Source organism: Myotis brandtii, unplaced genomic scaffold (genome assembly GCF_000412655.1).
Source record: "Myotis brandtii unplaced genomic scaffold, ASM41265v1 scaffold520, whole genome shotgun sequence".
Classification (NCBI taxonomy): domain Eukaryota; kingdom Metazoa; phylum Chordata; class Mammalia; order Chiroptera; family Vespertilionidae; genus Myotis; species Myotis brandtii.
In genome coordinates, this window is record NW_005369827.1 from 1,911,589 (window position 1) to 1,934,925 (window position 23,337).

Below are 23,337 nucleotides of genomic sequence, written 5' to 3' on the forward strand. Positions count from 1 at the left end.
GAACTCACAACCCGGGGATGGGAAGAAGGAAGCAGGCATGGAGAGGGGGAAGAAGAGGCAAAACTGGGCATCAGAAAAAGGCTCAGGGGTGAGAGGTGGACTTGCTACCTGACACTGGCCCCAGGGCCAGCTGCCCACCTGTGCTGCATTCTTCCCAAAACAAGGAATGAAAGTCTACTATAGTCACTGAAGAAATAAAAATCCGAGACCACAGAAACTGTGGGTGCCCTCCTGGACACCACCACACCCACATCCTGGCCCCAGGAGGCGAGCTTTAGGAGGATTTCATTTCTCCCACATACAGAGGACAAGGGAGTTACTGAACACAAATGGGAACTCAAAGATACTCTAATCTCCTCTCTTCTGGGTCCATGCGAAAGCAGAGCAGGCTGAACCCCCAAAGCCAAGGGAGAGGAGTGAGAAGCACTCGGGCCTGTAATTCAGGAGGATTTAGGAAGTCCAAGTTCTACACCCAGTATTGCTGCTGGTCACTGACCTCTCTGTGCCTCAGTTTCCCTGTGTCCGATGTATGGATACTGGTGTCAAATGGCCCCTTCCCACCCTGGCATTGTCTGGCTATCGGGCACTTCTCATTGGTGAGGATGGTTGAAGGGTCGCAATAGGGGAACGAAGCCTTGGAATGGAGAAAGACTGTAACAGAGGTGCCAAGAGCAAAGGTGTGTGGGTAAGGGAGAGAGAGGATGTCCGTGCCTCAGTGAGAACTGGCTCAGATTCTGGGAGGCCACCCCATGGTTCAGGGAGAAATGCCAAGAAGCATTTCTGGGATAGGAAGACTCCATGCCAAGCTCTTTGAGCATCAGGGCTGTGTTCGTTCATCTTTACCCCCCAGTGCACCTAACACAAGATGAATAATTGACTGAGTGGAATTTGCTCAGGGAGCAGAAATATGAAGCTTCAATGAAATGTTATCAAAATCGCCCAGTGATAAACAACAAAATCCTACGTGGCTCGGTAACAGCAGGATGTGGTGGGAAGGTAGGTTTTACTGCCTCCCAGAGAAGAGCAAGTAAATAATCAAAGACGTAGAAAACAAGATCTCTTTCTTGTTTCCTACAGGAAGGGTGATAATAGCTGCAAATATATGGAGGAGCTTTGCAGGTAAGAGATGCAGTTCAAATGTCATCCATGTCCCAGAAGTAAACGAAAATGGGTTATTTAAAAAACAAGATTGTGGTCAGAGAAAAGCAAAAATGTCTCGGTGTCAGTGATCAAACCACTTTTCTTTAAAAAAAAGAAAGAAAAGGCCATTATTTAATTGTGACCTTTTCCAAATGTAATTCTCTTGACTATTTCATTATCAGGATTCACAATGACTAAATACTCTTTATATTAATAAATACCACAATGGAATTTTTTTAATGTCTCAATTCTTTGTTTAAACATTCAGATTTCTTCCTCAGGGATAGCAAAAATTTATGCTGCTCATTATTTCTAAAATCAGGTCACTCTGGCTAAATAAACATCCTGTTTTTAAAATAGAAATTAAGCATTTAAGGGCTCTCAAGGGTTATTCTTACTGACATCCTCTCCATGCAACCCAATGAACCCAAGGATAATAAGATATGCAGTAATTATAAGACGTCTGGCCAAGAGATGTTCTTCTGTGTGTAAATATTTTATGGAGTCAGCACCACGCAATGGCACCTACAGAGTAAAATATTGCCTCTGGGAGCCCTGGGGAATCTTAACCACTTCTCATTAATCAGCCCCTCTTACTTTGTGTACCTAAAACAGTGTTTCAAGAGATCAAAAGCCATTAAAAAATGAAAACATCCCTGAAAGATGGTATTAACACTATTTACTAAGAGGCAGCATTACTGAGGTTTCAAATGCAACATGCACGATAATCAAAAAGCTCACCTTGATGACCTGTTGGGGCAGAAGCAATGAGTGTAAAGAGAAATCACCAGTTACATCCACTCTACTAAGTCGTTACAAAGAGACTCCGTTTTACCTCGTTCTCTGGGGTGGGAGATGGCGTTACAGAACTAAGCGAGCCTTTCCTAGATCCCTGAAGGTCCGCTGGGATGGAGACAGGGCGCTCCCACTGTGTCGTTCCTGTTGGTATGTGCCAGTAATAGGTCCCAGCGATGTCACTGACTCTTTTCCAGCCAGGAGGCAAATCCGGGTCGGTCTGAAATGAGTGATCACTCCATACATCTGCTGGGAAATGGAAAAAAAGGAGAGGGCTTTGTTAAAAGAGGAAACAAATTACAGTCTTCCAAGTTTAGTACCAACGGTCAGGAGAATTCCATAGACAGACGTGTCCAGAGCCCAAGAAAGAAGAACCACAGCCATCCAACAGACACAGAGCATGGTAAAAGGGTGATATGGAATAAAACAAGGGAAGAACTGGAAAGGAAGGATGATGTTTGAGAATCTACTAGTATATATGTAAAAGGCTAATACGCTAAGTGTCTGTCCGGGTAATGACGTCATGTGGCAACGCCCGACTTCCTCTCCCTAGCGAATAGCCTTCTTGCAGTTTCTTCAGCCCAGGAACACTACTTGCTTTATAGCCAGGTGGAAACATTTACACTTTAACCAAATGTCTGTGAAGCGTTTTCCCATGCCTCATCTCATTTGATCCTCACAGAAGTCCTGGAGTAGGTAGATAGGAGACTCGGTGGAATCCTATTTTCTTTCCATTAGCTGGAAAATGGAGACTTAGAAAACTTAGAAACTTGACTTGACTGAAAAGAAGAAATGGTGGCCTTGAAAATGACTTCAGGTTGTCTCACTGTGCAGAATATAGTCAAACACTGCTGCAGTTAAACATTTTACCCTTTGTTCTCCCTGCGTGATCTACAATAATAATCCGCTTCATGCTGATATTTACTGCTGTGTTGCTGACAATAACCTGAAAGAGAAGTTGAGATGCTTCACTGGGCTGGAAAAAGTTTAGCTATACCAGAAAGTAGGTCTAATTAAGCAAGTTTATTCTATATCTATAGAAGGCTAAGTTGACTACCACATGTGCGATACATATAAAGCTCTCGCTGGCGCCAATTGCACGTGTGTGTTTCCATCTGTCATTGTCGATTGTGAATTTGGTTGACACTTCTATTATAGCAAAAGGGCGAATAATGATATTAAAATATTTCTTCTAATTAATTTCCTTTCAATGTGCACAAATTCATGCACCTGGCCACTAGTCCTATATAATAAAAGCCTAATATGCAAATTGTTCAAACAGGAGTTCGACCGCTCACTATGACATCTGCTGACCACCAGGGGGTGGCGTGGAACATGGCGGGCGTCAGCGACATGGTGCTGGCAGCAGGCAGCAGTGGAGGTGCCGCTGGCCCCGATGGGCCCTGATGAGAGCGGGACCACAGCAGGATGGTGGAGCAGGTGAGCAGGCAGCGCCAGGCCAAGGCAGGTGTGAGCGGGGGCCCGATCGCCCCGACAATCGCCCTGTAGATGGCAACCAGCGGCTTGCAGGTCCTGCTTGCCCAATCGGGGCCAGGCCCTGGGCTGGGATGGGAAACAGGGGGTGGGTGGCGATGGCCAACCTCCCACATTGCCTGGGCATGGGCTGCAATAGAGGTGCAGTGAGAATGCGGGGTGTCCACCAAGCTCGCTCTCACTCCTCCTGCTACCCTCCCCTGGGACACCAGGGCTCACGAGCCAAGGAAGTCCCCACACTTAGGTGCCAGGTGCTTGCAAGGAGGCCACCCCACACCCATGCAACCTCTTCTGAATGAGCCGGGCCGCAGCCACTGGGATTGCAGGGGCTCCCCATGGGTTCGCGCAGGAGCCGGTCTTCGAGGCCAGCTGGGAGAGAGCACACTGCCCATCTGGCTTCTGTGTGGCACTGCTGGGTGGCCCAGAAGCCCACGCTGCGCCCCGGCCCACGGCATCTGGCCGCGCTCACTGCATCTCCGTGTGGGGACTCGGGCGCCATGACTCAGGCAGAGGGGGACACGCGGGGGGCCCAGAGGTCAGCTGGGACCTGCCCTTCCACTCCAGATGCTTGTGCTTCGAATGCTGGCCAGGCCTAGGGACCGCACCCATGCATGAATTTCATGCACTGAGCCTCTAGTATTTATATAAAGGACCCACTCACTATCAAGTTATTCAACACCTCCAAGAATCCTATGATCAAATCAAGGCTCTATTTGTTGTTAGGTGCCATTTAGTCAGCTCTGACTCCTGGCGGCCCTGTGACTGAGTGATGTCCACAGTGTCCTGTCCTCAACAGCTCTGCTCAGCTCCTGTAGACACAGACCTGTGACTTCTTTCATGAAGTCACTCCATATTTGGACTTCCTCTTTTCCTGCTGCCTTCTATTCTTCCAGCATGATTGTCTTTTCTAAAGAGCCCTGCCTTCTCATGATGTGCCCAAAGCAGGACAGCTTCAGTTTTGTCATTTGTGCCTCCCACGATGTTTCAGGCTTACCTTGCTCCATTATCCAGACTTAACTACCTAGGTGAAATTTACAAGTTATGCACAAAATCTATTGAATTCATTTATAAATTATTAGTAAGATTTACTGCCTGATATCCTATAACATTCCCAGCAATGAGTACAACTTTTATTTTCTTTTAACCACTTTCTATAAATGGATACTGTATTTCTACCTTTTAATAACTCCTCCCATTTGATATAAATATATGCACAGTAGCAATGCTTTTTATAAAACTCTAGAACTCTAAATTGCACAAAGAAGACTCTCAAGGAAGACGGCCTGGGAAACCTTTGGTATTCAGGAAGGGACCAGGCTGACTATAAAACCAGGCCAGTAATATACATATATAAAGTCACATGGGTGTGAAATACGACAGAGAATGGTGGGGACTGTGGCAAACTGGCAAGCATGTGCAAAGTCCAAAGGCATTCAAATTCAAGAAATTATTTTTAAACACTGTAGGGGAGGTGGTAAATAAAATAAATCAGCCATTCCCTGGCCTATGTGAATATTTTATAAGTTTACTAAATAGCTATTTGCTTTTTGAAAATCTCATTCTTGACTTTTTTTTTTTTGAGTTGAATCTGAAATGGATTAAAGTGCTAGAGAAGACAGGAGAGGGAAGAGAAACATAATAATAAATTCACAGAGGCAGAGGCACAATGGAGGAATCACAGGCAGCCCATCACTGCAGTCGGGTAGAAAAACTTAAGAAAGTTGAGCTCTGAATCTGGGGATCACTTTATTCTAAGGATCAGGTCCTTTTCTCGGTGGCCATTCAGAAAAGGCTGGAGTGCAATGCAAATGAGAAAGCCTGTGGGCCTTGCCCTGTGCAAATGTCACTGCATCACGTGGGCAGGCGGCGCAGAGGCTGCTACAACCACCACAGGAAAGAAAGAAGCGAAACAAAGAGGTTGATTAAGACTATGGGCACAGATGTACATTCATGAGGCTGTTTGGATCCCAGCATTCACTTTCTCATTTAAATCTGCCAGAGGCAAAACTGCCACTTGTCTCAAATTATGATGGAACTTCCCCTCCCCCTGCAGGAAATTAAGCATGATTAAATAATTTCAAGTTACCCAAAGTCCAAACAAACATGTGCATAAACTCCTTTGTCCTGTGTTGGTTTTAGGAGGTTGTTTCTGCAGTTACATTGTTTTCAGCATCTCAACTGAGACAGGACAGGTAAATACATGGGTCTGGGGACCGTGGGAAAAAACGATCAAGGGTGTTCCCCTGTCCCATTCCAGTGGCTCCATGACAAGCTCTGGGGCTAGAAACTGAAAGGACATAAAGAGGCTACTCATTACCACTTCTGGGGTTTCTGAGGTCTGTTGGTCTGCGTTTACACATTTATCCTAGCTTCCTCTACAGCTGGGGCATTAGCATAGCTGGAGAACAGCTACAGACAGAGCACTAGCACAATATGAAATTACTAGAGGCCCGGTGCACAAAATTTGTGCATGAGTAGGGTCCCTAGGCCTGGCTAGTGATCAGGGCCAATTGGGGCCTTCTGGCTGCCGGCCAGGGACTTCCTTTCCTGGCTGCCGGCTGATGGCCAGGGCCTTCCTTTGTTCCGAGCCACCCCCTGGTGGCCAAAGCATGTCATAGTGAGTGATCGAACCCCCAGTCTCCCGGTTGAACTCCCGAGGGGACACTTTGCATATTAGCCTTTTATATAGATAGATGTCAGACTAAGGACAGAGACCAAGGTCAATGGTCTTCAGGTTTGGCTGTGTGAGGAGATACCTCAAGGGCAAAATGAAAGGAATTGTGGGTTGCAGGGCAGGAACTAACTGGGCTGTTCTGTCTTTAACCAGACCCACCCACTTATATTTATTTTATATTCTGAGTTTCTGCTGAGATTCCATTGGAATAAAGAAAGGGGAGGGAGTAAAAATTGATGATGGTGAAATGATGATGATCGAGGAAGTAAGGTGGGCACATCTATAGTATTGTAAACAGTTCCAGAACCACTTACAGAATCCTTTCCACATCATCCCACACTGGCTGTAAGGGGCTGCAAGCCCTATGAGGGCAAGTAGACCTCATGCTGGTCTTGTTCACCATCATATTCCCAAGAACTAGCACAGCAGGTATTCACTAACATTGAGTTGGATGGATGGTGAATGGATAAACGGATGGATACATAAATGAATGGATGGGAAGCAGAAGGAATAAAGAAGAAGGGAGAAATGAATGAATGAAGTCCTTGAGTAATGGGGATTTGGAACTTGGCACTTAGCAAAAGAGGGATTCTGAGGAAATGAGTTCTGTGCAAGTTCACCAAAGGGAGCAACTCCCCAACCCACAGGGATGCTAATTTCTGGTTAGAGCGATGTCTCCTTCCCTGGATGGTGCACGTGAATGTTCTTATGTATAAAAAGAAATGCAAAAGGAAATTTTGGGAAGAATTCTGGGCTGGAAGTCAACAGACTTTGAGCTGAGAATTCTGGGCTGGAAGTCAAGAGACTTTGAACTGAGATTTTGTTTGTTTCTTTCTTTTTTAATATATTTTTATTGATTTCAGAGAGTAAAGGAGAGGGAGAGAGAGACAGAAACATCAATGATGAGAGAGAATCATTGATAGGCTGCTTCCTGCACAACCCACACTGGGGATCGAGCCCGAAACCCAGACATGTGCCCTGACCGGGAATCGAACCATGACCTCCTGGTTCATAGGTCAACGCTCAACCACTGAGCCACGCTGGCTGGTTTTTTGTTTTGTTTTGTTTTGTTTTATCGATATATTCAACAAGGAAAAATACAAAACATGTCTTCTGGGGCACCACGGGCCTATTATACTTCATTGTGTTTCGTCTTCATAGCCCCAATTTGTTTTGTAGTTCTTTTCCTACATAAAATAATGCATATATTTAAATAAGTACCTTGGACTTTATTTAATGGACCAGTAGTTTTCAGTTGTTATCAAATTGGGGAGGAAGACAGTGGTGCAGGGAGGTGGAATTCCAGGTCCTTCCAGGGCCTTTCATACACAATCGCACCATTTTTCTCTAATGAGGGCTCTCAGTTTTACATATTGATCTTGTATGTATCATTTTCCTTGAAAACAGGGGTCAGTTGTTTTAAAGAATTTTATTGCTTAAAAAAAAGCTAGACACCATAGCGAAGGCAAGAGAACAGCGGGGCCAAGCCATCTAAACACCAAGAAACTGCTTCTGTCATAAGATTGTTCAAAATACTGCAGAGCAGCTTAAGTGGCTGCCCTCAGATGGACACCACAGTGGAGAGGGCATGCAGGAGGGCACGCAGGCTGCAGCAAAACAGGAAAGTCTGCAAATACCAGGTTATCAGAGGGGAAAGTTCCAACTCCTTTTGATTCCCAGAAAATTACGTAGGTTTTGCTGAAGAAAAAGCAAGGAGCTGACTTCCTTTCCTGGCTGCCGGCTGATGGCCAGGGCCTTCCTTTGTTCCGAGCCACCCCCTGGTGGCCAAAGCATGTCATAGTGAGTGATCGAACCCCCAGTCTCCCGGTTGAACTCCCGAGGGGACACTTTGCATATTAGCCTTTTATATAGATAGATGTCAGACTAAGGACAGAGACCAAGGTCAATGGTCTTCAGGTTTGGCTGTGTGAGGAGATACCTCAAGGGCAAAATGAAAGGAATTGTGGGTTGCAGGGCAGGAACTAACTGGGCTGTTCTGTCTTTAACCAGACCCACCCACTTATATTTATTTTATATTCTGAGTTTCTGCTGAGATTCCATTGGAATAAAGAAAGGGGAGGGAGTAAAAATTGATGATGGTGAAATGATGATGATCGAGGAAGTAAGGTGGGCACATCTATAGTATTGTAAACAGTTCCAGAACCACTTACAGAATCCTTTCCACATCATCCCACACTGGCTGTAAGGGGCTGCAAGCCCTATGAGGGCAAGTAGACCTCATGCTGGTCTTGTTCACCATCATATTCCCAAGAACTAGCACAGCAGGTATTCACTAACATTGAGTTGGATGGATGGTGAATGGATAAACGGATGGATACATAAATGAATGGATGGGAAGCAGAAGGAATAAAGAAGAAGGGAGAAATGAATGAATGAAGTCCTTGAGTAATGGGGATTTGGAACTTGGCACTTAGCAAAAGAGGGATTCTGAGGAAATGAGTTCTGTGCAAGTTCACCAAAGGGAGCAACTCCCAACCCACAGGGATGCTAATTTCTGGTTAGAGTGATGTCTCCTTCCCTGGATGGTGCACGTGAATGTTCTTATGTATAAAAAGAAATGCAAAAGGAAATTTTGGGAAGAATTCTGGGCTGGAAGTCAACAGACTTTGAGCTGAGAATTCTGGGCTGGAAGTCAAGAGACTTTGAACTGAGATTTTGTTTGTTTCTTTCTTTTTTAATATATTTTTATTGATTTCAGAGAGTAAAGGAGAGGGAGAGAGAGACAGAAACATCAATGATGAGAGAGAATCATTGATAGGCTGCTTCCTGCACAACCCACACTGGGGATCGAGCCCGAAACCCAGACATGTGCCCTGACCGGGAATCGAACCGTGACCTCCTGGTTCATAGGTCAACGCTCAACCACTGAGCCACGCTGGCTGGTTTTTTGTTTTGTTTTGTTTTGTTTTATCGATATATTCAACAAGGAAAAATACAAAACATGTCTTCTGGGGCACCACGGGCCTATTATACTTCATTGTGTTTCGTCTTCATAGCCCCAATTTGTTTTGTAGTTCTTTTCCTACATAAAATAATGCATATATTTAAATAAGTACCTTGGACTTTATTTAATGGACCAGTAGTTTTCAGTCAATCATTCATTCATCCACCCACTTTTCATTCATTAATTCTTTCATATTGAGGGCCTCCTATAAACGCCAAGCACTGTTCTAGAAGCTGTGAACATGATAATGAGTAAAAGGCAAATTAGGAAATGTGATCAATTGTGCCTGGGGATGGGGTGGCCTATTTGGACAGGATGGTGGGGGAAGGTCTCTGAGGAATAAACTAGAGGGGTGAGCCTGGGGAAGAGGCAAGAGAACAGCATTCCCAGCAGAGGGAACAGCCAGTGCAAAGACCATGTGGCAGGAAAGAGCTTGTCGTGTCGTTATAATGGAAAAGTCATCGTTAAGGCCACCAGGGCTAAGAATTCACTCTCTATGTAAAGGAAAACTCTGGAAGGTCTTGTGTGATCTGTGTCTTCAAAATCAGAAGGGTAATTTGCACAACGCTCCCATTCTTAGAGAAGAAGAGACTGTCTCTTCCAAAGTCTTAGTTGCAGCTGCTGCTACTCTTTTAAGCAATGTTATTCCCGAGGGATCCAGATACTTTAATCCAAGCCATTTGAATTTGGCTTTAAAACTCTTTCTGATCATCTGGTGGTCTGCTTCCTTTGCCTCTCTCTTCTCTCTTTCTCCCCCCTTTTTCCCTCCTTTCCTCCCTCTCTACTCCCCTCCCTCTCTCCATCCCTCCCTCTTTTTAGTTCCTTTATTTTTACTGGACTCAGAACTTCAGAATACAGCAAACAAGACTTTTATTTCCTCCAGCTTCATTACCAACCTTTGAAGACAGCAGCACAGAGCCCAGACTCGAGGTCTAGATCGTTAATTATGTATTTGCTGAGGGTTCCGAGCAGCACACAAGAGACTGCCTAGAACTGATGCAAAACTGTCCTCAGCCAGAGACTGGCAAACCCAAGGACTGTGGGAACAAGAGCATGAGCCCCAAAGTGTTTAGAATCCTGCCCCACCAGCTGCCAAAAACAGTTTTGGGGCCTCACTCCCTAATCTGCCTCCAGTGAATCGGGGCAGCCGCTCCAGCTGCCCACACATCTGGGCTCACCCATCAGAGGCCTTGGGATCACACTCCCCCTCAGGCAGCTGCAGAAGCTGGAAGCCCCCCTACTTCCCCTCCTATCTGTCCCGAGGATCTTGCCCATAAGCTGCTTAATGGTCTCCTGTCATCACTGCATCGCTAAAGGCGAAGTCACGGGCTGACAGGTGGACGAGGGACGAGGAGCGGAACTCGGGAGGTGCCCTTTCAATGTGGCTCTGTGGTCCTTCATTGTTCGCAGTTTTGTTCCTTCCTGAGAGAACAGGAAGCAGGGCCTGGAAGTCAGCGTGTCAGAAGCTGGGAGCCCCCCTACTTCCCCCTCCTATCTGTCCCGAGGATCTTGCCCGTAAGCTGCTTAACAGTCTCCAGTCATCACTGCATCGCTACAGGCGAAGTCACGGGCTGACAGGTGGACGAGGGACGAGGAGCGGAACCCGGGAGGTGCTCTTTCAATGTGGCTCTGTGGTCCTTCATTGTTCGCAGTTTTGTTCCTTCCTGAGAGAACAGGAAGCAGGGCCTGGAAGTCAGCGTGTAAAAATAGCAAGGCTGAGAGCCCCAGAAAGCCCCTCTCCTGCTGGGAGCCTCTTGGGCCAGAAGCCTTGCTTGGCTTGGGAACAAGGAGCCCATCTGTGAGCGGCAAGACCTGCCCCCTGCAGCCACCTCTGGCGCCTGTGCCACTGGCCTGGCTCCACCCCTGTCTTTGCAGGGACCTGCTCCCCTCCCGCCTCCCCAGCGGGGCCTGTGTGTGAGGCAAACCAGCTTCTAATCATCCTCTCTGCTGGGCTCACTTGCAGGAATCCAAGGGTCAAATGAAAACAAATTAGCATCTACCAGCAGCAGCTGGAAAATTCCTCGCCTTCTGGAGGCCACAGGCAGGAGGAATGGGTGAGCCGGGATTCTGGACTTGGCAGGTCTGCAGACCTTTCCCTCGGGTCCTCAGATGGCAGCCTCTCCCTTCCTCACCGTGTGTACCCAGTGCCTTCGGTGTGCAGGGCACTGGGAGGGGGTGGGGAGGAAGAGGCGATGGAGTGATTCATTCAGCAACCATTTCCTATCTGCTCTGTGCCAGGCATCGCTTTAGGCCTGGAGATACAGAGGTTCATCAGATAGGCCCAGGTCAGGCGTCAGGGACCCTGGGCCATGGTTCTCAAGCAGCAGAGTCACCCAGAGAACCTGCTAGAGCGAAGGTCACTGGGTGCCAACCCAGAGTTTCTGACTCAGTGCGTCTGAGGATTCACAGTTCTAACAGCTCCCTGGTGCTGCAGATTTCATGCTACTGGTTTCAGAACCACACTTTCAAGAACCACTGGCCTGGAAAAACAGAAAAGGTAATCATCCCTTTCCAGCAAACTCCACCTAACTTACTGGCTCCATAAAGGAAAACATGTGAATATATATTCAATCATTCATTCATCCACCCACTTTTCATTCATTAATTCTTTCATATTGAGGGCCTCCTATAAACGCCAAGCACTGTTCTAAAAGCTGTGAACATGGTAATGAGTAAAAGGCAAGTTAGCAAATGTGATCAATTGTGCCTGGGGACGGGGTGGCCTATTTGGACAGGATGGTGGGGGAAGGTCTCTGAGGAATAAACTAGAGGGGTGAGCCTGGGGAAGAGGCAAGAGAACAGCATTCCCAGCAGAGGGAACAGCCAGTGCAAAGACCATGTGGCAGGAAAGAGCTTGTCGTGTCGTTATAATGGAAAAGTCATCGTTAAGGCCACCAGGGCTAAGAATTCACTCTCTATGTAAAGGAAAACTCTGGAAGGTCTTGTGTGATCTGTGTCTTCAAAATCAGAAGGGTAATTTGCACAACGCTCCCATTCTTAGAGAAGAAGAGACTGTCTCTTCCAAAGTCTTAGTTGCAGCTGCTGCTACTCTTTTAAGCAATGTTATTCCCGAGGGATCCAGATACTTTAATCCAAGCCATTTGAATTTGGCTTTAAAACTCTTTCTGATCATCTGGTGGTCTGCTTCCTTTGCCTCTCTCTTCTCTCTTTCTCCCCCCTTTTTCCCTCCTTTCCTCCCTCTCTACTCCCCTCCCTCTCTCCATCCCTCCCTCTTTTTAGTTCCTTTATTTTTACTGGACTCAGAACTTCAGAATACAGCAAACAAGACTTTCATTTCCTCCAGCTTCATTACCAACCTTTGAAGACAGCAGCACAGAGCCCAGACTCGAGGTCTAGATCGTTAATTATGTATTTGCTGAGGGTTCCGAGCAGCACACAAGAGACTGCCTAGAACTGATGCAAAACTGTCCTCAGCCAGAGACTGGCAAACCCAAGGACTATGGGAACAAGAGCATGAGCCCCAAAGTGTTTAGAATCCTGCCCCACCAGCTGCCAAAAACAGTTTTGGGGCCTCATCTACTTCTTGAGATGTATTTGCAAGGCATCACTGAGACCCTGAAATGTCTATCCCAGCCTTAGGAAAAACACACGCTGTACTCAACTGAGCTTTCCTGGGGTAGCATTCTTTTAACAGCTACAATAAAACTCCTAACAGTTTTGGGAGTGTTAATTTCATAACACCTTTCCCATATTCTTCTTTAAAAAAAAATTAAGGTATCTGAGTGTCCTTCAAATAGGGAGCTATTTATAGCGGAGGATTTTTCTGTTAAAGATTTTGGAGTAAATATTCTAAGGACTCATTATTTAAATGGGCCTTACATTTGGGCCTGGCAACACTACATACTTTGTATCTTTTTATCAAGTATTTTGGCATAAGGTCCGCACAGTATTTCTTCATTTAAACTCACTGGAGACACAGTCTTTGCTGAGCTCACCCTATTACATTTTAAGCTTCAGGGCCATTTTACTATCGCAGACAGGAGCTCTGGAGCCAGCTGACAGCCTTGAAGCCGAGCCCCAACACTGGCTCGCTGTGCGACCTCAGACAAACGGCCTAATGTCTAATGGCCTGGCTGCTCCGAGCATCACAGAACTGCTGACAACTCCGCCCGCAGGGGACTGATGCAGAACCAAGCGCCCCGCACAGAGTCAGGCACACGGGACTCACTCAGTAAATCCGAGTTATTATTACTACGAATGGCTTCATTCAAACGCGGCTGTGGGGACACAACGCTTTTGAAATGGTATCAACCACTGTGCAATTCCTTTTAAAAGCGAAGACGTCTCAGAGTTTGCCAAAGGCGTTTCTACTAAAAAGGCCGTTTTTATTTAGACCAAGAAAAGCAGACGATAACCCTGGCACTGCCCTGTCGATGCAGAACACATGCTGGAGTATGTGGCACCTCTTTAATCAGCAGGGGGCTGCTTTATGTCATGCAGTGGAGCCATTAAAGCAGCCGAAATGAAGTCCAAACAAAATAGCTTGTTGGGTGTGCTATATTATTTAAGACATCCTTCCTCTGAGACCGCTTCTGCTCTAGCTCACAGCCCCGAGAAGGTATGTAAATAGGATCTGAGCCGATGTTGGTGGAAGATGAAAAGGAAAATGTGCCTCTGTTCACAGACTGTTATCCAAAATGGAAACACGACACAGGAGTCAGGGGAACTCTGCAAAGACACACTTAAAAACTAAATGGCACAAGATATAAGCAGCTGAAAATTATTCAGAGGGAAAATTGGTATTGGTAAAAAATCCATTGATCCATCCCTATACATGCATATAATTGAGGTGAATCATATGGCCTGGCTATAGATATTATAATATCATCAGAAGGTCTTATTCTAAACACCTAAATACCTAATAAAACATGCATTTCCCCACAAGTTATAAAAGAAGACATTAAAATCTTATGATGATATGAAATATCTGAGAACACTATTTCCTTGTAGAGGACGCACCAAGGAACAAAATAGCCTAATTTACAGCCACTGCTGAGAAGCCACAGGCTTAAGGGCCTCCCCCTCAAAAAAAAGTTGAAAAGAAAAACATAACACACGAGTGGTGATTTATATTTTATTTTAAGAAAGCTACAGACCATTTCGATAACCTCACTTCTGTTTTTCTAAGAAGTGCTGGGAAAAATTTGTAGTGAAACCAACAAATGTCTGAAATCCAAAAATCTAATCCTACCTAATAAAGAGGGAATATGCTAATTGACCCTCACACTGTCACAGAGCTGGCGGCACCCACAGCCAATAAAGAGGGAATATGCTAATTGACTTCCCCACCCTCAAAGAGCTGGCGGCACCCACAGCCAATAAAGAGGGAATATGCTAATTGACCCTCACACTGTCACAGAGCTGGCGGCACCCACAGCCAATAAAGAGGGAATATGCTAATTGACCCTCACACTGTCACAGAGCTGGCGGCGCCCACAGCCAATAAGGAGGGAATATGCTAATTGACTGCCATGCCCTCAAAGATGGCAGTGCCCACAGCCACAAGATGGCAGCGCCCAGTCCCCTCAGCCCCGCTGCGTGCCTGCCTCCGGAGTCCCCCAGTCCCCTCAGCCCCAAAGCCGCCCAGGGCTGCCCGAGGCTCAGGTAACCATAGCCAGCCGAGGCTTGCGCTGCTGGCAGTGGCAGCAGCAGAGGTGTGATGGGGCGTCGCCTTCCCCTGATCATTGGGTCGCCTCCCATCCCTGAGGGCTCCCGGACTATGAGAGGGGGCAGGCCGGGCTGAGGGACCCCCCTCCAGTGCATGAATTTTCATGCACCGGGCCTCTAGTCCATAATAATGAATGGAGAATGGGTGCAGATGGGGATGCTCTTGAAATCATCAATATTTAAAAAGTAAAGATCACAATATATTTATGTAAAATTGCTAGGCAGGTTTATTAATTTTACCTCCAGTTGTCTGACTATACCACTTACCTATTGAATGGCAGTCACATATCTTGTTCAATACCAGATGGGACTAATCAGGCTTGGCAGAAAGATCAACAAATCAGGCCTAATATTCTTTGCTCTTAAGTTTGGGAATTTAGTGCCTAATCCTAAATACAGCGTTCTAGGAAGATCGATCTATGAAAACTGAGCAAAGGTGACCGGCCGACGTGGCTCAGTGGCTGACATGGCTCAGGGGTTGAGCATCGACCTGTGAACTAGGAGATCATGGTTTGATTCCCAGTCAGGGTTGTGGGCTCAATCCCTAGTCGGGGGCATGCAGGAGGCAGCTGATCAATGATTCTCTCTCATCCTTGACGTTTCTACCTCTCCTACTTCCTTCCTCTCTGAAATAAAAATATTTTTTTTTTAAAAAAAGAAAATTGAGCAAAGGGTAACTGCACAACATCATTCAGAGAATGTGTCCAGCTGCCATACCCTCGGTCAACCCAACCACACAACTTCCCCATTTGATTATCATGTCACAGTGAGCAGTTAGAACAGAGAAGACAAAACACCACCATCATAAGCAGAAATATTTCTTTGGCTTTCATACCGTTAGACAAATAGAATCACTACTGGCACCATACTCTTTCAAGGTGGACTGGTTTAAAAGTATATTAAATAGAGCCAATTTTCTTTTCCATTATTTTTTCAGGGTCTTCAATACACTTTTCTGTTAGAGCTGTGTTCCTCCTCAGGCTGCAATGATGACAAGGTGGAAGCTCTTCCAGGGTTGCCTGGACCAAGTTCAAGGTCATTATTATTTTAAATGGTGGTGTGCCAGGACTTGACTTCCCAGCGACATTAAATATTAGAACAAAAGGTGATTATTGAGAATCTAGGAAACAGACAGTGTTCAATGACAAATGGCAATTTGGCCTTTCCTCAGCACATTAAAAAAGCAAGCTGAAGTGGGTGCATTCTTTCCTAGAATCAAAATCCATACGTGGGAGTATACAGAACTCTGCTTCCATAGGTTAAAATGCATATATTTTGTTTCTAATATAAGAACAAGAGCATGCACTGCTGGGCCCCACAGGACTTTCCAAATGCTGTAACCAGTCCAATCGCATGGGATCCCACACAATCTTATGACACAGAGAGAGGAGATAACATCCCCATTTCACAGGTGAAGAAACAGGTTTCAACAACGTTCAATACCTTGATCAAGGCTAGGAAACTGGTGAACGTTGACTGTGGAGAAATCTCTGTATTTTTGTTCACGAACTGTTCTCTTTGTTAAGTGTGTTTTTAAAGGTGAAATGCCCTTAAAAAAATCAGCAGAACTGAAGTGAATTGTTCAGTCTGCCAGAGTGTTTAGTGAACAAGTTGCAATATTTGATGTAATATAGGATTTTAAACTAGGGATGGGGTGGAGGAGGTCAGAGAAGAATGTTTTTCTGAAATTAACTTTAAAAACATTTAAAGCAATGACAGTAAAAGCTGTTTTTTTTTATTATTCCTCTGAGATATTTATTCTCCATCTGAATTTAAAAAGAGTTTGAAGCTACTTCCATTAAACATATATATTTCAACTAATAAAATAGCAAGAGAACAGGGAGTTGAGAAGAAATTTAATTTCTTGCTCTAAAAATGTACAAAGTTTTAGTTGTCTGAAAAAAGAAGTTTATCAAGAAAGAAACTTTTTCTAAGCACAAAATCTAAGAGGAACTCAGCATGTGGGAAACAGCACTGGTGGTACAAGGGCAGTAACTGATACGGAAATTCCACATTGCATCCCGATGGTCTTACTTCGTAAATCTTGTTCTAAATGGTAATCACATGAACAATAGGTAATTAAATGTAAACAATTTTTTAAAAATAATAAAGTTAACTAGGCAAACCATTCTGTGCTTTTCCTTTAGTCTATGAAAAGCCTGGTATTTTGGGTTTCATAAATAAGGTACCTGTAGCAGACAATGCAAGGTGTTAATCAATATTCAGTGTCTTCTTCCAAAGCAATAAAGACTTCTGATTGAACACATGGCCACCCTGAGTAAGAATACATTTCCCAGACTCCCTTGCAGCTAGGTGTAGCCATGTAGGTAACATTCCAGCCACTGGGGTGTTAAATACAGAACTGTATGGCAGTTTCTCAGAGCCTTCCTTATAAAACAGCTGGAAAACATTTTTTCTTGCTGTCTGGAATACACATGCCACCTTGGACCATGAGGACACTGGCTACTCCCTAGGGATGGTGGAGCAGTATGGTCAAGCAATCTGGATTCCTGAGGTATTTGTGAAACAGAGCCAGCATATGAGTGGGCTGCTACTGCTAGGCTTTCTATGTGAAAGGAAAATCAATTTCTGTTGTAATCCACCACTGTGGTTTTAGAGTCTTGTATTACTAGCAGTTGGAGTTGATCCTAACTCATCCATCTAATGGCAGGAAACGGAATTCCAGACCTAGTACCTAAGAAAGAAACAGCTTCTCACAAATTAGTTTTGCAAACCCATATTCAATCTCAAACCTTAGGCACTTAAATCACATAGTTTTAAAAAAAACCCAGGCTCCTGACTCCCAAATTCTCCAACACTCTTTCTAAAAAAGCATATTGTTGGAACATAACGTCATCAGTTATCATTCATTCACTTTCCATCACCCACCAATCCAAGCATCCTAACCTCACCTCCAACTCTCGTCAAAAATACCAAATTCAGTGCTGGGCTTAAATGTTCACAAACTTCAAGAAGTATCAGGATTCAACCAACCACATGCAATGTCCAACCATTCATTTGATTCACATTTATTAGTTCTTTGATCTACACCAGCCTCCTCCCCCACCCCCTCCAATTCTAGGTCAGAAGAGAAAAGCAAAGATTCTCCAGGAAAAACAAAACGGCAAAACTGATTAGCTGCTGCACACCTGTGTGACAGTTTGGTTTTTCTTTCTACCATTAGAAGAGTGATATGCAGAGCCCTGAAATTTTCAAAGATGCTGGGGCCACTGGCAGAAAAGAGGCAGGGGTATTTGTGGACCCCATCTGCCAGGGATACACATGTAGAAAGTATCTTTTTTTTCTAATGCTTCTCAAAATAGAATCCAGTATAAGACAATGTTAGATAAATCAGCCAAAATTCCAGAAAAGGACAAGTACCCATCTGCCAGGGATATGCATGTAGAAAGTATCTTTTTTTTTCTAATGCTTCTCAAAATAGAATCCAGCATAAGACAATATTAGATAAATCAGCCAAAATTCCAGAAAAGGACAAGTAAATAAAAGAGTCATTCTCAAAATCTCAAACAATAAATTAGCGCTTAAAGTTCAGAAGGACTCCCTTTCTGTTATAATTGGGTATGGAACTATTTGGTGTCTAAATTGTGGGTCCCCAATAGCAAAATGTTCAGAAAAAGTAGAGATACTATTAATCACAAATTAAACACATCTAAGTTCCTTAAAGAAAAGAATAGGCTTGTTCTTTGTTTTATTTAATCAACCAAAGTACCACAAACATGTCTCATACACAGTAGGTGTGCAATGTGGGAGTGGTTCCCTTTTTCATATTTCATTCTCTGGAACTATAGAGGTCACCTAGGTAATACCCACACAGATGAAATCTATAGGAAAGAGAATACCAATGAAGAGAAAGGAGGAAGGAAAAAGGGAAAATGGGGGTGTGGGTATGTATCACTAATTAGCGTGCCTGCCGAGTTCTACTTTGCTATGGAATCAGAAAAGGAACTAGAATCATTGTTTGCTAGTTTTTATTCACCCACAAAGGTACTGGTTTAACACTCTAGGCCTCGAATTCCAGTCAACATGCTGTAATTTCCTACTAGAAAAATGCTCTTATCTGCAGGGTGTCTGGGAAGGATTCCAAATTTATTATGCTACAGAAATAGGTTTTTGGGTTTTCCCCCCTCCTCATCTCAATCTAAGCCTCTCACTTGTGAAAACTGATTCAAGCAACATTTTTGTTCTCGGTGAAGTCCATTTCCTTCTTTCTGGATCTATTGGTAGGTGGTGTCCATTTGTAAACGATGGTCTATCTGTTCTTGAATTCTGCTATTTCTAAGCATCTTCCTCCTCAACTCTCCCCATTCCTTTCTCTCTGAAAGAAATTACTATACCCTCGAAGCCTTTGAGGGAAGACTCTCTCAGCACACACAAATGGTCTTTAGATCTCAGAAGTGGGTACAGAGGAACATTCTTTGGAAGCCAATGAATCAGATGCTGTGTCAAAGTCCGCCTTGTTGTAGACAGAACAGGCGGGTGTCAGTGGGGACAGTGGATGCTGTGTGGAGAACTTCACCCTAGACAGCTGTTTGTGCTTCCTTCCTTGGAGAAACAAACTTTGTGTGTCTTATGTCACAGATGAGCTTTGATGAATGAACTGAGAGCACATACCCTTCTCTTTAGAAAATATTACAGTGGGAAGTACCTAACCTTGGAGCCAGGAGCGGAAAGGAGCTGAGTGAAAGAAAACGCTGTGATTTTTTTTTTCTAAAAAATTCCCTTTGGAGAAATAAACAGTATAAATTGCTTTTAAAAGCAAGAGTGTATTTTCAGTGTAAATTTTCCATGGATTATTTTCGTAAGGGTAATAAGTTTTTTCTTCCACGTTCTGTTTTGATGACAAATTCATTTTTTTAAAAAAATATAGTATGCTCTCTGGATAGTGGGAGAATTGCCATTTTCTTATTGTGAAGAAGGGCTGCACTTGTACTTGGCCCAGATTCGAACTGATCACCCTGGGAAAGCTTGACCTCTTTCATGGCCATTGGGCCTGTTTGAGAAACATGTCTATGAGATTTCGTTAAGCTACTCCTAAAAAAATAAGCCCCAACTGGATTCACCCTAGTAGTCAAAGGGATCTCATTTAACAAATAATTGCAATGCTTGTTTTTCACTGAGCAAGATTATATAAAAGTATAGCCATCAATAAAAATAAGGTCAATAATTTTTTTTCAAAACTGGTAGATATATATACTCTATGACCCAGCAACACTAAGTATATATTCCACACACTTTCTCACGCAGTTCCGCTAGAGCACATATGCCACAGTGTTCCCTGTGGGGGTGCAGGAGAAATGGAGGCACTGTGGGAACCCATCATTGTACAAAGGAAAGGGAAAGTGCGCTGTATTCACACCATGGAACACCAGGCAGCAATGAGGAACAGTGCATTAGATGTACACACAGCCTTATGGGCAGATCTTTAAAACACAGTGCAGGGGGGAAACCCTTTAAATAAGTACACACACACAGAACAACAGTGCACATCGCAAGTGCAGTTTTGAACAAAGGTAATAGCCATTGTTTAGGTTACTGAACTGGCCACGGCTCTTAAAAGCCCTAAGTTCTACCATGGCAGCCATTAGTCACACGGGCTACTGAGCACGTGAAATGTGGCCAGTCCACACAGTGATGTGTCGTCAGCGTGACACACACACTGGATTTGGAAAACTTAGTACAATAAAGAGAACAGAAAATATTTTATTAATAATTTTATATGGATTATATGTCAAAATGATATTGCAGATAGTATATTGGGTTAAATAAAATGCATGATTAAAATCAATTTCACCTGTTTATTTTTACTTATTGAATGAGGCTGTTCGACTGTTTGATATTACATATGTGGCTCACGTTGTATTTCTAATGGCCAGCACTGGCCTAGAGGCTTCCAGTGAGCCAGGGGTAAAAGAGGGATCCTTTTTGAAAAATTTCTTTGGAGCCCCAAAGTGGGAGGTTGTGAAAAACATAATGGGATCCCTGACTGGAAGGATATAAAAGCAGTTCAGGATTAAATATTAAAATTTTAGGTCAGGAATTGCCAACAATTCTGAAGCACTCACAACCTTCCATTTCTCTCATTTAAAAACTTACTTAGGATTAGTGCCATTCTTCAGAAATTGAAGCCCAGTCCTTGAAACCAGATTAAAATGAAAAGAAATTCTCTACCATACCTCACTCTGAAGCTAAGATTTAAAATAATAAAATTTAGTTGGGAAAAATCTGATATAATTGATCAATATAGACACACAAATATGATTTAAGCATCCATGGGGGTGCTTTTAAAATAAAAAAGATTTTAAAATCAAAATGACCGTAGTTAGCATTAACAATTTAGAAATTACATGGTATTCAGTAATCCTTACCCTTCCCTCCTGCCCCCTGCAACACACACACACTCTCATTCTCTCGCTCTCTTTCTCATATGGTCCTTTGCCACATATGGACTATTTTTCTACACTCTTTTGTATGGACCAACTGTGTTCTTTTATGACACAAACTCTAGCACTGAGTACAATGCCTGGCACATGATGGATGGTCAACAGCTGTCCATCAAATTAACTATAAGTGAGTGTTCCGAGAGGGGCAGACGAAGATGTTTGGTGATGAGTAGAGTCAGATAACTTACTTTCTTGAGATTGCTTAAGAACATTATAAAAAAGTGCCCTACACTCAGCAATGTTTCTAGATTTCATCAACATCAGCATCAACATGAATGTTCATTGAGAAGTTTATCATGTGCCAAGCACTGTTCGAAGCACTTCACACTTATTGATTCATTTTCTCCTTACTAGAACCTTTTAAGGTTGGTGTTATCTCCCCCCCCATTTTATAGATGATGCATAGAGAAAGTGACTCATGGCCCCAGAGCTAGAGCCGGGGTCCCCCCCCCGCAGAGCTACAGCTGGGGGACTGGCAGGCAGTCCCCCACTAGAGCACGTGCTTGTAAGTGCACGTTGGTCAATATACAAAATCATCTGTTTCAGGAACTGAATCGAGAACGGTACAGCCCTCATATGCTTGCCTTGCTTTCCAACCTCCACAGCAGTGTGTCAGGACAAGCTCTCAAGAACCTCACCTGGATTTGAAAATGGTTCATAATTAAGTATTGTGATGACACTGCTCTCTCTAATCATACCCCAACTAGTAATTCCCAGAGCATACCCATTTCAACCACTTCTCACTCCTCTTCCCGTACAAAATAAATAGACTTCCCTTCGCATGGCCGTGTGGCCAATGCCCTCATCAATGGTGTCCACTCCCTCCAACATCTCCCATCCTCCGCCCCGTCCAATCCAGACAAAATGAACACTCGCTGGTCTCACAACATACTGTGCATTTTAGCAGCCATGTGCCTTTGTTTATGCTGTTCCCTCGGCTGCAATCTCCTTCGCTACCTTCCTCCAAACCAAAACTTGGTCATCCTTCCAGGGTTGCTTCCTCCACGAAACTTTTCCCAAGCACCCATTTTAAAAATTGACCTGCTCCTCCTTGTCCTACCACCTCCCTTTAGAGACAAATTACTTAGGCTGATTTTCTACTTCGTGTTACAGTTTTCAGTGAGACACCCTCCCCCTCAGCTCATGAAGTCTGGAGTCAAGGATCGCACAAGTGTGGGGTCTGCGACGATGCCCTTGAGAGAAAGTTGAACGGGAGGTGGAAGCCACTTCTCACAGGGCTTCCCAACCGCATTCATGAGTGCAGAATTCATTGTAGAGCAACAAAATGCTACCGAAAGTTCTGAGCAGGAAAATCCATATGTTTTGTGAATATTATTATTAACAAGGTAGAAAACAGATGAGATGGAGTTGGGTGTATCAGTGTAAAAATTATGCCTCATAATGCATGTTCACAAATTACATGCCAATAATAGAAGCAAAAACACGGAACCAAAATCACATATAATGACAAGATCGACATTGCTATTTAATTTTGCTATCGCTATAAATCAGTGATTAAAAACCAGTCACTGGCCATTTCAAAGAGTCCTTCCTCCCAGCCTGTAACTGTTGCCATGACAACATGACTTCCAGCTGTATCTCTGTGAACAAGCTTATGTTTACCGGGAGAAGATGAGGATCGATCAGGTCACATAAAGAATACATTGACCAATTTTGGAATGTAAAGGGTATGTGTTTCAACCCAAGGCTACCCAGTATAATCTATTTAAATCCCCTTAAGTAACAGAACCAGGCTGGGCTTTCCTAATCAATAAAACCGAGCTTAGCATCTATATTCCTTACAGATAATAATAATAATAATAATAATAATACATACGTTAGTCCTACACACCAGCCCTGTAATTAGGGATTTTTCACAACACAGTCTGCTCTCACAGGCACTGATATTACCCTAAGTCTTCCTAAGTCAGAGGCCGCCCATCTTCCTCCTGTCTCATCCCCTCTGAAGGATGCACCATCGCTGGGAACTGATTCTCTGCTTCAAAGGAGACGGGTGGGGAGTGGGATGGAGGTCCATTATCTCTCCCACCCACCCAGATATTCTACGTGTGGACATCTTGCATGACTATATACGTTAATTCGAAAATTCTGTGAAAACC

General features: G+C 44.1%; 1 protein-coding gene across 11 annotated transcripts in view; it reads right to left on the reverse strand.

Moving 5' to 3' along the window:
* The window catches only part of APBB2 (amyloid beta (A4) precursor protein-binding, family B, member 2), a 261,166-nt gene that overhangs the window by 96,362 nt on the left and 141,467 nt on the right, over nt 1-23,337 (reverse strand). For 6 of the 11 annotated variants that reach the window (XM_005877472.2, XM_014548707.1, XM_014548705.1 and 3 more), the window contains one exon: nt 1,976-2,184. In XM_005877472.2, coding sequence (XP_005877534.1) covers nt 1,976-2,184 — 209 coding nt within the window. The remainder of the gene's footprint in view (nt 1-1,975; nt 2,185-23,337) is intronic. The other 5 variants (XM_014548710.1, XM_005877464.2, XM_005877467.2 and 2 more) reach the window with 1 other exon arrangement.